General features: G+C 37.1%; 1 protein-coding gene across 1 annotated transcript in view; it reads left to right on the top strand.

Moving 5' to 3' along the window:
- Positions 1 to 18,337, top strand: part of Hel89B (histone acetyltransferase 1) — an 863,997-nt gene that overhangs the window by 565,460 nt on the left and 280,200 nt on the right. Inside the window, exon 26 of the mRNA XM_090405810.1 lies at positions 10,527 to 10,675. Coding sequence (XP_090261936.1) covers positions 10,527 to 10,675 — 149 coding nt within the window. The remainder of the gene's footprint in view (positions 1 to 10,526; positions 10,676 to 18,337) is intronic.

The raw sequence follows: 18,337 nt of genomic DNA, 5'->3' as shown, positions 1-18,337 counted from the left end.
GAATACGGGAATAGCTTTCCCACTCACCTTCGATTCCTCGTTGTGGCATGAGGATATAAGCCATATCTCTCCACTCAGGAACACCATGAAATCCACTAGAAAACCAAACTCAAACCACCGCGACTATCCAAACGTTTCTTCTCTTCTCGCAAAAGGCAAAAAGGCCTCAAGCCTCCTTGACTATCTAAACGTCTTCCCCCAAAACCCAAAAGAGCCTACTCTTCGAAAAAAGCCTCGAGGGGGGGGGGTTACCAACTGTTTTATAGCTGCTTCCCTAACGGTGCCCTTTCTTACTTCTTTTTCCCACCTCCTACTTGTTTTCCGTCTGTCTACCAATTGGGTAGCATTTGGCCGCCATACGTCATTTTGATCGGCAACTCGTAACGAAGTTTCTATCCGGCTATAGGCCCTAAGCGATATTCCGTTATTTCTCTTGTTAGCCTGTATCTTAACCCCCTTTTAAACCTTTTCTCAGAATTCTACTTAATGCTTAATCTGTAGCCTCTTACATAGCGTATTTCATGACGCATTCTTTTATACTTATGCACTTAACTCTCATTCTTAATCGCATTACTATATTAATTCTTAGTTAGCTACTTATTTAATACAAGTTCCTTGTTTAATCATAATACATCTTAATACATTCTTTTCTTTTGTTATCTTAACTAAACAATAGACCTTTACATTTTACTCAATTTATACTGGATGCAAGAATATTTTATTAATTAAATTATCCTTTTTATGCAGGGGTTTTTATTTATGTTATTTATTTTTCATGTTACACCATGATAACTGAGAATACTGTATTCTCAAGATAATAGGTGTAACAATCTAACCTATGGATTTTTGATGCCTGAGTATATTCATGCATGCTTCTGGAAGCAAGTATTCATAATAACTAATCTGTTAGCATATGCAAATTCCAACAATTAAAACAATGTCTATAATTTAATTCTAAACCAAGCATTTAACAGTAGTCTAGATTTTTCTTAAAAATTGCTTTATTTACTTAAAGTAAAGAGCCAATAGGCTTCATTTCGGCGATGTAAAACATTATTTAAATTATGGGGATATTAAATCCCACATTGTTTTAAAACCGAATAAGAAACTCAAAGATCGGAATCAAAGAGTTTCATGCTGAATATAGTGACTATAAACGTATATCAGTGACTACTAGCGTAAGCTAAAGCACGTAGTACAAACTAGGGTAACTCATTTCAAAGGTGGAGAAAGTTCTGATCACTATTCTTAGTATTTTCCATAATGTAAAACCCATCTCCTAGGAGATGTATGATGTTATACATTATGGTGGGAGGTCACTACCCAGACCGGTTTTGATCTTTATTGCGATCTCACCAGTGAGTAGCTAGACCAAAGTATAATACTAAGGGTATAGTGAAAATAACGTATATACTCTGATATACGAGTTGTCAGAAAGGTACATCCATAAATTATTAAAGTAAAGAGCCAATAGGCTTCATTTCGGTGATATAAAACATTATTTAAATTAAGTGTATATTAAATCCCACATTGTTTTAAAACTGAATAAGAAACTCAAAGATCGAAATCAAAGAGTTTCATGCTGAATATATGACTATAAACATATCGGCAACTACTAGCGTAAGCTAAAGCATGTAGTTCAAGTACGTAGTAAAAACTAGGGCAACTCATTGCAAAGGTGGAGAAAGTTCTGATCTCTATTCTTAGTATTTTCCATAATGTAAAACCCATCTCCTAGGTAGTGATCTCCCACCATAATGTATAACATCATACATCTCCTAGGAGATGTATAATGTTATACATTATGGTGGGAGATCACTACCCAGACCAGTTTCGATCTTTATTGAGATCTCATCAGTGAGTAGCTAGACCAAAGTATAATACTAAGGGTATAGCGAAAAGAACTTATATACTCTGCTATACGAGTTTATTTACTTTATTGGTATCAGTACAATTTTTTTTCTTTAAAATCACTCAAGGAATTAGTGCTTGAGATATTATTATTATTTGACACCTCCAGGGAGTCTAAAGACTCATTGAGGGAGAGTGTGCCAACAGCATCGAACAATTTATCCTCTTCCAACTACTAACCGTGCTCAAACTTGCTTAACTTTTTGCACCATTAGTAGCAGAGGCTTTACCAATCGATCAACCTTTGCTGGCATATAGTGATGTGAACACCAGGAAACTGATATGGTAACCTCCCATGTTTGCCTTCAACAAAAGATCACATTAGAGCATGACTGCAAAGAAGAAATTATATATAGAATTCAACTTGGTTGGATAGCCTTTGGAAGACACCATGAAACACTCAAAGGAAACATCCCAATCGGCCTTAAAAGAAAAACATTTGACAGTTGTATACTTCCAGTCATGATACATGGAAGTGAAACATGAACTTTGATTAAAAAATTGACCAACAAGTTCCCAAGGAAAATGGAAAGAACATTACTCAGTATTACCATTTTAGATAGATAGCATATTAGGATCAGAGCTCAGACTAGGGTAAGAAACATAATAGCCATTAAAAGATCCAAGTTGCAATGGGCAAATTGCAAGAAGTAACACTCAGAAATAGACAAAGCTGATATCAGAATGGTATCCTGGAGATGGAAAGTGCCAAAGGATGGCAGGAACTCAGCGGCATAGAAAGGCTCAAAATAGGAATGAATGGATGACATTGGGGGGGGGAGGTCCTTCATCCAGCAGTGGACAGAAAATGGCTGTTCAAGATGATATAGTGATTCCTCATATGGGGCACTCTGTTTAATTACATTTTAATATTTACTGCAAGCAGCTATAGCCAGTGACGTATTTAGGTATTTGCTGCCCCTAGGCCCGCAGAAAGTGCCACCCCTCATATTTAATGAACATGTTGATTTACATATCGTAAATTCGTAATATAAATAACTATATATATATATATTATGACTCGCCCAAAATGTCCTAAAATATTGTATGTCTTGCCGCTCGCTCAGTGAAGGTATTTATCATGTCCTTCTAGTCCAGTGCCCTTGTAATATCACTCTCAATTTGTAGAGCTGCCAAGTTGCTGAGCCTTCCTTCCTTCTGTTATAGTTGTTCTATGGTAGTCCTTCAACCTTTTGAGGGCGGAAAACGATCGTTCAGCTGAGCAATTTTTTGCCATCTTACACAGAAAAATCGTAACAGAAGTGTCCAGATTGGGATCTATATACACTGTAAGGTTTCCTGTCGAATTTTCTGTGTAAGTTGTAGGAATGTATTTATTTCTAGGCCATTTGATTTTAGGTGTGCTCTGAAGTGCAGACATTTGTTTACAAATTCAGGTTCAATATCAGTCGAAAAGTGTTCTTGAAGTTTTTTGCCCCTTTTATGATGTCCTTTTCACATATCACATGCATTGTTGTGAGAAACCAGAACTCCTTCGAGAGGTTTTCATACGACAGTTTTCTTCGATTTATTGCGAATGAGAGCCTGTGCAAAATTGTGTCATAAGTATCACACAATTTGTGATACTTATGACACAAATTGTGATCTTTCTCGTTACTTTCATCTGTGCTGTTGTCAAAAAACCTGATGGGCTTTTTCTTCCTCTTTTTCTCTTCCTGTTCTTCATAGGATTCATAGAGTAACTCCAGTTCTTTGAAATATTTTTCAAGGGACCCGTACAGTCCACACACCATTCCTATATCAATGTTTACACTTTGTAATTTCTTGCTTGTGACATTCATTCTTGCGAGAATATCACCTCATAGGAGGTCATGATCCTAGCCTCTGGAAGTTGCCATAGAATCCCACTTGTTCGCCTAACTTTCTTCTGGGTGGTGTCATTTTTAATTTCAGACAAAGTGGAAATTATTTCCTTCCGTCCCTCACGAAGACTCCGACAGGCATCATCACGAGCTGACCAACGAGTAGGCGAAGGATGTTTGATTACTTTTGCAGAATTTTCCAGGTTCTTTCTTAGAACACTCCATCGATGTGTTGAAGATGTGAAAAATACGTACATTTTCTGAAGGACATCAAAAAATGTGGAAGAGTACCGACAGGATTTGGCAGCGCAAGTACCAATTAGAAACATAGAATGTCCAGCGCACGGTGTGAATTCGGCCAATGGATCTATTTCAAGAATTCTTGCTTACAGTCCTGTGTACTTGCCTGACATGTTACTAGCATTGTCATATGCCTGCCCTCTGCAATTTGCTACATCAATTCCAAGCTCGTTTAGTGAAGTCAAAACTGCCTCTTGTAACTCTTCAGATTTGTGACTTACGTTAGGAATGAAACGTAAGAAACGCTCCACAGGAGTTCCATGTTCTTTCACATATTGTACAATGAAGGACAGCGGATCAATATGAGACAAGTCTGGTGTTGAGTCAACACTTATGGAATAGTACTTAGCTATTTTAAGTTCTTCCACAATAAATGTGATTACTTTCTCACCCATTATTTTAATAAATTCCTCATACGTGGTAAAGGAAAGATAGGAAACGAAACCTTATCCTATTTTCCCACTTTTGGCAATGTGCTCAGCAAGAAAGGGATCAAATTCACTAATTAACTCTAGACACATCATTACATTTCCATTATGCAAAGAACCGAAAATGTCATCCTTTCCCCTCAAAGCAAGGCCTCTACTGGCCAATATTTTTACAACAGCAACTACTCGTTTTAACACCGCCTTCCAGTACTTAATTTCTTCTTCCAGTTGCTGAATTATCAATTCTACCTGCAAGATTTGCTCTTTGTTTCAGCGCTATCAGACAGTTCATATGGCTAGTTGCTTTCTTGTGATGACTCACTCGTGCTTCTGCATTTTTCCAGTCATTAAATTTACTGACAAAGTGACTATCGTCAGCTCCCCCTCCACCAAAAAGGCTACAAGGTGCACAGAAGATCTTTCTGGTACTAGGAGAGTAAACAAGAAAAATCTCTTATTATTATTTTGCCATTAATCAGATTCCTCTCAATGAGTTTCTTAGAAACATGTCTTACTCTGTCAGGATAAGCTCTTTGTGATTTTGAAAGATCACTGTCTAAATTTTGGGGAAACCCGTTAACTGCGATATACTCTCGTGTTACGTCATTTAGAATCCACTCAGCTGGGTCATTACTCACTATCACCTGTGCTGCCAAATTGTTGGGATTTCTTGTAGGCACATCATTTGAAACAGATTCAATTTCCGTCTCATCAACCACTTCTTGTTCTTTTTCCAAATCACAATTACTATTAGCAGATACTGGCGCAAAAAAACTGTCCAGTTTTTTTGTCTTTGATACTGCTTCGTTAATTTTCGCTTCCTTTTCTTTTCTCCTCTTCTTATATTCACTACCACTAAGTCGCTTTCTACCGTCACTCATGTTTTAAAATTTAAATAGTAATTTAAAATACACAGAAAGTATCGGAATGATTTACAAAATTTATAACTTTTTAAAAGCAAAACAATAAAACAGTATTACCTCTGCTCTGATGGCAACATATGACAAGCGCACTGAAAACTCTAAAATAATTTCAGATTTAGTAAGTCTTAACTGCCACAAATATATCAGGACACTGAACTAAAGAGTTGAAGGAAATACAACAATTAACAATCTTAATTTGTCAAAATAATAAAGAAGGAAAAGTTGTTACAGTTAGTAAGAATAATGCTGACACAAAATTAATTAGCATCAATCCTGGGACAGCTCGTGCATAGGCACTACAGAACTGCAGCGCACCTCATTTTTCTCAATATATAAATATATTTATTAATTTATTTATATTTACTTGTAATATTTAATTTTATCATCAACAATCCTATACAGTTCTCTTATTATCGTGATTTTATTTTTCAGTCATTTTGAATTATACTAAACTATAATTTTATCGATAATAAACGATATTTTTTCATGTCTGATTTTTTTTTTTTTTTTTTTTTTTAATTTTTACCGTAATTTTGATATTTTATCCAAACATGTATACACTGCTTGCAGTGTATACATATTTACACTGTATATATATATATATATATATATTTTTTTTATTTCGAAAGTTGCAGCACCTCTACGATTTCAAGCCATGAGCTGCCAATGCATCAATCTCTTCCGACCGCGATTAGTATTGTCTTTGTGTCCAGTTACCAAGTATATGCGGCATATAATTTACATTATTCTTGTTGAGAGGCTTATACGCTTGTTAAACATGATAACTAATAATTAAGGAATTGACAGCGTACACTAGAAATATAAATTAAATAAACTTTAATATATACTTTCCGATATTTCGGCAAACGTCACGTTGCCATCTTCTTCGGAACTTAATACAAAGACAAGTGCACACAAGTACTACATAACAGCAAATGAGAACCGAAACTAACATTTTCCTAAAGTCCTGATGGTGCCCCCTGGCAGGCTATATTGATAGTTCTTGGCCTTTGGGCTAAAGTTCTTCTGATAAATGTTTCCCAAATTTGTTGAGGTTTGGCATGTTCCTAAGGGCTGAGGCTGATTCCATGAATAGTCTTTCATATTTGAACTTGCTGCGGTGTATTACTGTGGCTTTCTTCCATCTTATTCTGTGACGAGTATCCAGAGCATGGTCTTCAAGCCCAGAATGGCTGTACTGCTGAAATCAGATGTAATCCTTATGTTCTGAGATTCTGATATTTGCTGTCCTGCCTGTTTGGCCAAAATAGGACAATTTACAGCCGCAAGGGACCTGGTATACACCAGGTGGGTCTAGGGGAAGTGGTTGGTCTTTAGTGGAGCGGATAAGGGATGTCAGTTTTCTATGTAGTCTGTAACAAGTGGTCGAGTAATGTTTTTTTAAGATTTTGTTGATTTTTTCCGAGGTGCCTCGGATGTAGGGAATGGTGATGGATTTAGAGTAATCTTTTTTGTGAAGGGGAGGGGATGGTGGGTTGTGGATAACTGGGTTAAGTATTTTTTGGATTCTTTTGGGGGTGGGGGGGGTAGCCATTGGCTGAGAAAGTGTCACAGATGTGATTTAGTTCAGTGGTTAGGGTGGTTAGGGCTTGATCATTTGAACAGATTATTTTTGCCCTGTTGAATAGTGTCTTAATAACTCCTTATTGTTGTGAGGGGGGGGGGGGGGGGGGGATAATGGGATTGTTGGTGAATGTATCTGCCTGTATGGGTGGGTTTTCTATAAACTGAGAAAACCAAGGTTCCATCAGGTTGGCAGGTGACTAGTGTGTCTAGGAAGGGGAGGTTATTGTTTTCCTCTTTTTCCAGGGTGAACTTGATTCTAGAGTGTTGGTTGTTTAAATGTGTTAGGAAGGAGAGGAGTGAATCTGGGCCATGTGGTCAAATAGGCGTCCAAACCTAAACTACAAACCAATACTGTAGTTAACCTTTCTTCAGTTATCTTGAAGCCTGAAGCACTCAACGCTCTGTCACGTGGTCACAACTTCGCCATTGCTCCTAAGAAATTACCGGCCGAGGAATTAATGATCCAAATTGAACGCGGGATTCACCACCTTCCAAACCACATCATCAACAATATTAGATTGAATGTAGTCTGTGTTCTCACAAAATCAAAACCTCCAAAATCCAACATATCCATTAGTGAATACAAGTCACTACAAGAATTGAAGAGAAACAAAGAAATAGTGATCACCAAAGCAGATAAGGGGAACGCCACTGTGGTACTCAATCTTAATGACTACACATGTAAGCTCAAGGCTTTACTATTAGATCGATCCACTTACCTCCCTATTAATGCAATCCCACCAACTCTCAAATTAGAAAACTCCGTAGGCTCCTTAAGAAGGTCACTTCTTGGCCTGTGGAGATTACCAACAGACTGAAACCCTATAACTCTAGACCCCCCTCGCATATATGGGCTCCCAAAAATACATAAAGAAAATGTGCCATTACGTCCCATAGTGGATGGCATTGATTTCCCCCACTTACAAACTAGCCAAGCATTTAGCCAAAGTGCTCTCACACTATACTGGCAACACACCATCACACATAAAAAACTCGGCCCACTTCAAAGCCAGAATAGAAAACCTTACACTCCAACATAATGACATAATGGTCAGTTTTGATGTCTCCTCCCTATTCACGAATGTCCCCCTCAAAGAAACCTTAGAGCTAATCCAAGCTAAATTTCCTCCTGGTATCTCAGCCCTATTTCAGTTTACAATGAACTCTGGCTATTTCGTTTGGCAGGAAAAATTCTACAAACAAATAAAGGGGACAGCCATGGGTTCACCACTTTCCCCACCCTTGGCCAACTTCTTTATGGAGACTTTTGAAGAGAAAGCCTTAAACTCAGCCCCACAAAAACCTACCATATGGCTTCGCTCCATTGATGATGTGTTCGCTATTTGGCCACATGGCCCGGATTCACTCCTCTCCTTCCTAACACACTTAAACAACCAACACCCTAGAATCAAGTTCACCCTGGAAAAAGAGGAAAACAATAACCTCCCCTTCCTAGACACACTAGTCACCCACCAACCTGATGGAACCTTGGTTTTCTCAGTTTATAGAAAACTCACCCATACAGGCAGATACATCCACCAACAATCCCATCACCCCCCCCCCTCACAACAATAAGGAGTTATTAAGGCACTATTCAATAGGGCAAAATTAATCTGTTCAAATGATCAAGCCCTAACCACTGAACTAAATCACATCCGTGACACTTTCTTAGCCAATGGCTACCCTCCCCCCCCCCCTCCCCCCAAAAAAAAAGAATCCAAAAAATACTTAACCCAGTTATTCAAAACCCATCACCCCCTCCCTTTCACAAAAAAAGATTACTCTAAATTCATCACCATTCCCTACATCCGAGGCACCTCGGAAAAAATCAATAAAATCTTAAAAAAACATGACTTGACCACTTGTTACAGACCACATAGAAAATTGGCATCCCTTATCCGCTCCACTAAAGACCAACCACTTCCCCTAGACCTACCTGGTGTATACCATGTCCCTTGCAGCTGTAAATTGTCCTACTTTGGCCAAACAGGCAGGACAGCAAATATCAGAATCTCAGAACACAAGGATTACATCCGATTTCACCAGTACAGCCACTCTGGGCTTGCAGACCACGCTCTGGATACTCGCCACAGAATAAGATGGAAGAAAGCCACAGTAATACACACTGCAGCAAGTTCAAATATGAAAGACTATTCATGGAATCAGCCTCAGCCCTTAGGAACATGCCAAACCTCAACAAATTTGGGAAACATTTATCAGAAGAACTTTAGCCCAAAGGCCAAGAACTATCAATATAGCCTGCCAGGGGGCACCATCAGGACTTTAGGAAAACGTTAGCTTCAGTTCTCATTTGCTGTTATGTAGTACTTGTGTGCACTTGTCTTTGTATTAAGTTCCCAAGAAGATGGCAACGTGACGATTGCCGAAATATCGGAAAGTATATATTAAAGTTTATTTAATTTATATTTCTAGTGTATGCTGTCAATTCTTTAATTATTAGTTATCATATAAGTTACATGTTATAATTACAAAAATGAGAACCTGGAAATTTCTGCCACCCCTCAAAATTTGCTGCTCTAGGCCCGGGTCTATACGTCCTATACCTGAATACGCCACTGGCTCTAGCTGCAACACCCAAATACCAATGTATTACATTAACTAGCAGAATTTCTGGGAAAATATATTGGAATTTCTTTATTTTGAAGTTAATAATTAACCAGCTGAACTAACCAGTCAGATAGCATCTACACGCCCTCTGTAGCCAGTAGATTCTGGCTTTGCATTCCTCCTCACTATTTAGCAGGGTTTTTTCTCCCGCATATAGACAAATCGGCCCTTCAGAACACACACAATTTACAGACAAAAATACTAGCTGTGTAGGTGGTTGTGGACAGTAGATGGCGTTGATGTATGTGATTGGTAGTAAGGTTCTGTGTAGTAGTGGAGACGGAGAGTTGTACAGTACAGCATTGTCCTCCCGCAATGAGTCTTCAGACTCCTTGGAGATGTCACGAATAATAATTTATGAATGTTTTTAGGTAGTAGATAAATTTTCGTACTCGATATGAACATCACCACCCAACTCAATGTTGCTTGAAGTGGCTTAAAAAAATTTCTTGTTTATCGCTAAATAGTGTTTCTTATTATGTAACTCTTGCCAATCCGTTTATTTAAATTAAATGCCTTTTGTGTATATAAAAGAAACCATACTTCGTGAATGAATTTCTTTAAGTAACACGAAATCAAAATACTAACAGGTGTGTTTATTAAAGAAACATTAGTGATTTTTTATAAAACAAATAAAATGCCATGAAACTGAATATATAATGAAAAACAATGGAATAGCGAATAAAAGAAAAATATTTTTGATTATTGAATCATGCTTGAGTAGTGCATCTTTTATTTTGAATCTCCATTTTGCTTAAAATGTATTATGTATGTATGTATGTATGTATATATGTCAGAATATTATGTAATTGCCCTGTATCAGAATAGGTATTATTATTTTAAAATAAAAAAAAGAACATATAATAGGACAAGTGTATTATTGCTAATGTTTTTCCAAACTTAATTCTTCCTTGATGAAATAAAAGGCATTATTGAACAGCTTGGTCTTGGCATAGTACCATATATTGTTTTTCTTGTTGTACCAGTTTTGGGTAGGATGAGTGATCAGAATGAACATGTACGTACTATGGCCACTCACTGCTTTGCATCACTTGTAAGATTAATGCCTCTTGAGGTGAGTAGATTTGTTTTGTTAAAAATTAATAATGCTGCTATATTATTAGATGTTTTGCTGTAGCTGGTGTGATTATTGTTAGCCATTATGTGAAACTTGTGTATGGCATTACTGATCATACTGTAAAGATATGAAGAAATATGTAAATAGATTAACCAAGCACAAACTGAAATGAACCATGTAAAACTGTTATTAACAAAAAACCTGTTTTGTCGTTATCATATATATATATATATAGGTTATTATTATTATTTATAGGGGCACTACATGGAGTCAAAACACTCATCATGGGAGACCCACTCTTTCTATTAACACAATACCTATCGTAATTTCCTTAAACCTATTCACTGTTGGGGCACTCATAACCACCTCTGGCAATCTGTTCCACTTATTCTCGAAGAAAAGACCCTAGTGCACACACACCCTTACTAACCACACTCTCACACAGCTTCCAAGTGTGACTCCTTGCTTGCCCCTTCTTCCCATGTATCGAAAAATTATTTTGGTGTCAATCTTATACTATCATTTTAGTAACTTATAAGTTTTTGTCGTATCTCCTCTCCTCTGCCTGTTAGCTAAACTCTGCAACCCACACTCCCTCAATTTATCCTCACGGGGATCCTTCCACAGCCCTATCACCAGCTTGGTCACTCGTCTCTGAATCCTTTCCACCTCCTGATCCCCAAGAAATGCAGGTGACCAAATCTCTGCACAGTAGTCAACATGTGGCCAAATCATAGCCTTATAAAGATAATAATCTCCATATCTTTTCCTGTCAGTGTGCTCTTCAGCACCCAAGTAATCCTTTGAGCTATTTTGTCAGCTCTTGCAATATGTTCTTTGAATTTCAAATCTCTATTCACAATCACCTCCCCCACCAGATCCTTAGTCTCATCAATTTCCTGTAAACTAGTACCATCAGTATGATACAAAGTATGTAATTTTTTTCATCCCGAAGTGCATTACCTTACATTTTACAACATTGAATTGATAACCATTGTCATTTGCTCACACTGCCAGTTTATTTAAATCATCTTGAAGATATCTACATTCTTTTATCAATTATTACACTACCTAGTTTTGCATCATTGCAAACAACTGAATACCCCTCTTCAATTTTTTTTGCTATATCATTATTATACAAATTAAAGAGTAGTGTGCCCAGTCATGGGGCACTTCACTAGTCACCCTCATTTGCCTTAATTTCACTCCACCATATCTGTCTATAAGCCAATCCCCCAGCCTCATATGCATTCTGATTTGCTTCAATATGTATAGTTTTCCATGTGGTATTCTGTCAAATGCTTTTGCAAAGTCCCATAATAACATAATGTGGTCATTTCCTTTATCCATTTCTGCTGACACCTTATTAAAATGTGAATAAATTACTGAGGCAGGACCTACCTTTTACAAAGCAGCATGTGCCTCCTATCAAGTATCATATTCTTATCCATCCGTTTCTGAATTTTACTTTTAACCAACTTTTCAAATACTTTAATCACTATTCCAGAGATAATAATTGGTTTGTAATTTGCTACTTCTGTTTTGGAGAACCTTTATGTAATGGAACTATCTTACCCTCTTTCCACTCCTTTAGAACCTTGCCAGAGTTGAGACTTAAACAACTTCATCAGAAGCACTGCCAGTTCACTTGCACATTCTCATAACACACAAGCAGACTCACTGCTGTATTCACATTGATATTTTTCAATATACAGAGTATCTTCAGTTCATCTACCTGAATGCTAACATCAGTCTCTGTCACCTCAGTAACTGCAAAGTCACCACCTCGTTAGTAACTGAACTATTTTTTTCTGCTTCTGTCACTTTCTTACCATTAGCAATGAGTAAAGTTACCTTTCCATAATCACTCTTTCTCTTACTTGCTATGTAGCAAAAAAAAAAAAAAAAAAAACTTCTAAATTTACTTTGGCCTGCTTAGCTAATTTTCTCTTGAAATCTGATTTAGCCTTCCTGACCATACTAGTTAACCTTCTTTCTTGTGCTTTATACTGCTCATGGACATGCTTATCATCTTGTTGTTTATATGCCTTCCACAATCTTTGTTTTTTACAGATCCTGCTTTATATTGCTAGTCAAACACTTAATCCCTACTCATTTTATCCTTCTGACCCTATGTATATACTGTGATACTGCCTCACTCATACAACCCTTGACAACTTCCCATTCACAATGACATTCAGTCCATGCAGTTTCTTATGCTATGGCACTGCTCTAAGTTGCCTTCTAAGTTTATCATAATCATCAGCTTTGCAATTCTGCATTAACAAACCCTGTCTTGATTGAAATTTCCACGTTGAGCAACCTCTCAGGACAAGACTGCATGGTCACTTTCCCCGAGTTTCTGCTGCAGTTATAGATAGATCTGCTGATGGCATTACCAGATCCAACACACTCATATCCCTGATTCCTTTCATCACATACTGTTTCAGTTAATTATCCCTTAGTAACTGTTGCCATGTGCCCTTTCCTCCTTTCAGTGTATATCACCATAATTGAAGTTTCTCATGATAACGGGAGACTTGACTATGCTCGGCCTGTACTCGTGCTAATATGCTGATGCATTATCAGAAGGTGTTATCCTATAATAAATGAAGAATACTCCTACATGTGAGCTGTGTATTGCTAATGCTGTGTGAAGATATCTTAATTTGTTATTTCTCTTCTTTTTTCACATTCCTTTTTTGTAGCAGTATCCAAAATTTAGAAATAAGCATTTCTTCCCTTTCAAAGTAGGTTGTTTAGTTGCATCTTCTGCTACTCCTTGAAAAGTTCCTTGGATGCAGGTTTAGTTCTGTGGATGATTTTGAATTTTCTCCAAGAGAATCTTTTGGTTGATGGAATGCTTTGAGAAACAATGAATCGTTTTCTTCAAGGACATTTTGTCATACTCTGGTGATAGGGATAAGATTTTATAAGTTCCTAAATGAAGCTGTGCTCCATTTACATACTTATCTTTAACGTGATTATTATAAGCATAATAAATAAATCTCACATAATTTAGATATAACTTTGACATGTAATGATAAAGATGCCATTTTGCCTCTTTACAAGGCCTTGATAATACCTTACTTGGACTACTATGGAATCACTATGGAAACCAGACCTATTAATATCTCTGGTTTCCATATATCAAAAATGATATCAAGATTGTATCAAGAATATCAAAAATGATATCAAGATTGTAGAATACTGATTATGAATATAGAACGTCTGAAAAGTTCTTACAGGATTTCTGTTAATCGAATTTTATATTTTATGAAGTGTGGAGAAAGGAATAGAGGGTACCCTTCGAAGCTGAGAATGCATGCTATCAAGAAAGGAGTCAAATCTAGATTTTTCTATCTTAGAGTGGTACATATTAAAATGGACTGCCATTGGATATGGTGTGTGCAAGCAGTGTGAATGAATTCCAGAACAAGTGTGACAGCTGGCATGTTTAGTATGTGGCCTCCTTGATGAGTCTCATAATAATAATGTATACTTGATTATTTTACTTAAAAAGACCTAGAAAAAGGTCCTCTCTTCTAGAATAAAATGACTGGAATAAAATCCTTGCTTCTTTCTGGTTGTAACATGGAAGTTTTCACAGTTAAAAATGTATTACCTACTTTTTCAGTGTTTGAGGTGATAGATTTCATTACCACTACTCTGCTTACTAGAAGCCTGTTGGTTTGGGTGCTGTTAATACAGTTTTAAAGAGGTTTGTGAAGACCAGTGCCTTTTCTCCTAACAGAAAAGGAAAATGTGGGCGAAAAAATGGAAACTACACTTACTCAAGATCATTTGCTAGTTAGGAAAAGCAAATGAATCAAGATTGTCGTGTCTGCTGTAGACTTAGAGACTTGGCAACTAGTGGGATTAATGTTTCTGACATGACAGTCTGTCAAAGATTGTTGGAAGCAGGGAAGACTATCCACAGACCCACAAAAAAAAAAAAAAAAAAACTGTTGATGAAGACTATGTAGAAAAAGGGGCTTAGTGGAAGAAGGTTGTATTCTCAGATGAGAGCAATTTATTTTTCCAAAGACAGTAAGTACCCTATGTTTGCAAATCAGCTGAAATGACTACTCCCACCCACCTTCAGCAAACTCCTAAACACTCAGCAAAAAGGTGTTCAGGCATTGTTTTACACATGACTGGCCAGATTCACATGAGCCTGTTGAGAGTATGATGAAAAGTGACCAATACATAAAAATATTGGAGAAAAGAGTGGTACCACAGATCCAGAAAGATAAAGAACTCACCTTCCAACAGAATCTTGCCCCATGCCACACTTCAAAAAAAAAAAGAGAAAGGGTTCCTCAAAAATCACAACATTCAGTGGTCAGGTAACTGATGTTAATGGAACAATAGAAAATTTGTGATACAAATGATAACTTAATACAATCGATTATAAAATTATCTTTTTGAGATGCAGAAATATGTGTTCTACAGTAGTAGAGTCCATGCCTAAGTGAATTAATGAATTTATTAGGAAAAGAGGAGCACATATAAATACATATTAGGTAAAATTGGCATTATTTTTACTTATTTTCTAGCAAAATTGAAATTTTTCTTTTAAATGTGAGTGTTCGGATTAATTTTCGCTACTTAGGAATCTAGAGCACGTTGCTCAAAATGTTCCATATAATTTGAGCAACGTGCTCTAGATTTCTCTCCTTTAAAACCCAAAGTCTGGCTTAGATATGTTGACGATGTTTTTGCTATCTGGTCCCATGGCTGCCAGACATTAGGCACTTTCCTTAGCCACCTAAACAAACAACACAAATGCATACAATTAAGATTGAAAAGCAGAACACACTCCCGTTTCTACATACACTTGTCACACGTCTTCCCTCTGGCAGTCTTTCCTTCACTGTTTACCAGAAACCGACACATACTGGCCAATATGTACACAAACTCCTACCACCAACAACAACACAAAAACTAGGGGTCATTAGTTTTATAACAAGGTGATGGCTGAACTGGATAAGGGAAATGGGTTTACAGTGATACTGCTGGACCTGGCAAAGGCGTTTGACAGGATACCACATGGAATTCTAATCCGTAAACTACAACATATGGGAATGGATATAGGGTTGGTGAGATGGATAGGTGGGTGGTTGATGGAGAGATATCAAAGAGTGGTTTATTCAGGAGTGGAGTCCAAAAGATGGCCTGTGACTAGTGGTTCTGTTCTTGGACCACTGCTGTTTAATCTGTTCATTAACGATATAGGGAAAGATCTAAGTGGAACAGTTCATTTGTTCGCTGATGATGCAAAGTTGGGGAGGGCGATAGTGAATGCAGAAGATGTCAAAGTCTTGCAGGATGGCTTAGATAGATTGGAGTTCTGGGCTAAGGAGAATGGATGTCAATTTAATGTGACAAAATGTAAGGTTATGCATTTTGGGGTGAAAAGATTAACAGCAGTATAGCACATGGGTGGAACTATACACCAAGAGATTGATGAGGCCAGGGACTTGGGAGTGTTGGTGGATAGGCAGATGAAGTTTAGGGGACACATTGCAAAAGTAGCTAAATCAGCTCATCGACTCACTTGGTTGTTGAAAAATACCTTAACGAGCAGAGACAAGCAAGTTATTGTACCTCTGTACTGAGCCTTCATAAGACCTCATCTTGACTACTGTGCCCAGATTTGGTCACCTCGGTTCCTTCTTGATGGGGAGGAGGTGGAGAGGATCCAGAGGCGAGTGACTAAGATGATAGCAGGTCTATGGAATGAACCATATGAGAACAGGTTGAAGATTTGTGGGTTGCAGAAACTGGTTGATAGGCAGAAAAGGGGAGATATGATTGAGACATTCAAATTGCTAAAAGGATTCTATAAGATTAATTCAGAGGATATTTTTGAGATCAGGACTGGTGGTGAGAGAACTAGGGGACACCTATGGAAGCTGGGCAAGAGTGTGGTTAGCAGTGGTGTAAGAGCTGGGTTCTTTACTTTTAGTGTAGTAAATGAGTGGAATAAGCTGCCTGAGTCTGTTGTGGGTGCTATGACAGTGAGCGAGTTCAAGGCAAGGTATGATAGATACTGTGAGAATGTCGTATAGTTGTGTGGACATGATGTTTAGGGCCTCCCTTGATGAGTCTAAGGACTCCCTGGAGTAGCCCGAAAATAATAATAATAATAATAATTAAAATACACTTAAAAAGGGCTTGAAGATTTGCTCCAATGAACAAGCGCTTAAAGATGAATTAAAAGTTATCAGCAACACCTTCCTAAAAAATGGTTACAGCCAAATTACTATCAACAAAATTCTGCACAAGACCTCACTTATAAACAAAAATAAACAAGACTATAATAGAACTTTAACCATTCCATACATTAAAGGGATATACAAAAAAATAATCAGAATACTACAAAAATACAACCTTAAAGCCACCTTTAAACTCCTGCAAAATTAAAGAACTTATTCAACACATCCAAGGATCCACTACCTTCACTGGGCCACCCTGGGGTATACCATATTCATTGCACTTGTAATTTGCCCTATAGAGGGGAAACAGGATGCACAATTCCTATCAGAAACAAGGAACATAAATGACACATAAAATATAATAACTATGATCAAGCTGGTCTTTCTGATCATGCCCTGAACACTTTACATAGAATTGACTGGAAAAGCACGTTGTTTACATCACACCAAAACATGGTATGAACGTAAATTTAAGGGGCCTGTGAGATTCTTGTCAATCACCCTAATCTTAACAATAATGATGGTCTAAAAATCCCAAACATATGGAAGGCACATATTCTACCCACTTAACCTTTCTCCCTAAGAGGTAATTTTAAATAGTACCGTAGGTAATCCAGGATCCTACATCTAATATAACAATTATCATGTTAAATTAGGACATCATCATTTTCACTGTAGCAAAACTATCTGTATGAAAGAATGTTTCTCTGATGTCTTAAATAGAATATATCTTTCATAAAGTTAATTTATTTTTATTTTATTTCATTTATTTATTGTAATTTTGTTTTATTTTCACTAGAGGTCAGGCGAGTAGAATAACCGTTGATCAAATCATTGTCTCGTCAGCATGCTATGCGAAATGTAATTTAGCTTGTCTCTGTGTGTATATATATATAATTATAGATATATATATATATATATATATATACACAGTCATACCCCGACTTGTGAATCCGGAGTTACGCGGTTTGTTATATGTACCTATTCCTGTCCCACTTCACGCCTCACCACTAGTCGTATCTTTCCGGCACTGGCTGCATTCACCAGTGTTGCACATGCTGTGAACAAGCACTGACGTGTTTCGTGCAGTCTCCATTCATACACGATTTTTATAGTCTACAAACCTTGTGATTATTTAATGTTATGTTCTTGATAAAAATTTTATCACATAAAAAATAATAATGTCGTCCAAAAGAAGCAAGTCCGATTCTTTTACAGCTAGAAAGGAAAGAAAAACATTGACTTTGGAAGAAAAACTCAACATTATTAAGGATTTTGAAGGCAAATGAAAATTTGTGAGCTGGCAAAGAAGTTCGATCTACAGGAATTTACAGTAAGAACAATCATAAAAGAAAGGTTTACAAATTTTGGAGGACATAGATTCTAACAAGGAATGAATTGTAGCCACAAGGCAAGGAATAAAAAAATCATTAGCTTG

This window comes from Typopeltis vanoorti, chromosome 15, assembly GCF_054136105.1.
Source record: "Typopeltis vanoorti isolate ZY-2024b chromosome 15, IOZ_Tvanoo_1.0, whole genome shotgun sequence".
NCBI lineage: Eukaryota > Metazoa > Arthropoda > Arachnida > Uropygi > Thelyphonidae > Typopeltis > Typopeltis vanoorti.
The sequence above is the reverse complement of the archived record's forward strand: the minus strand, read 5'-3'. Positions and strand labels throughout refer to the sequence as shown.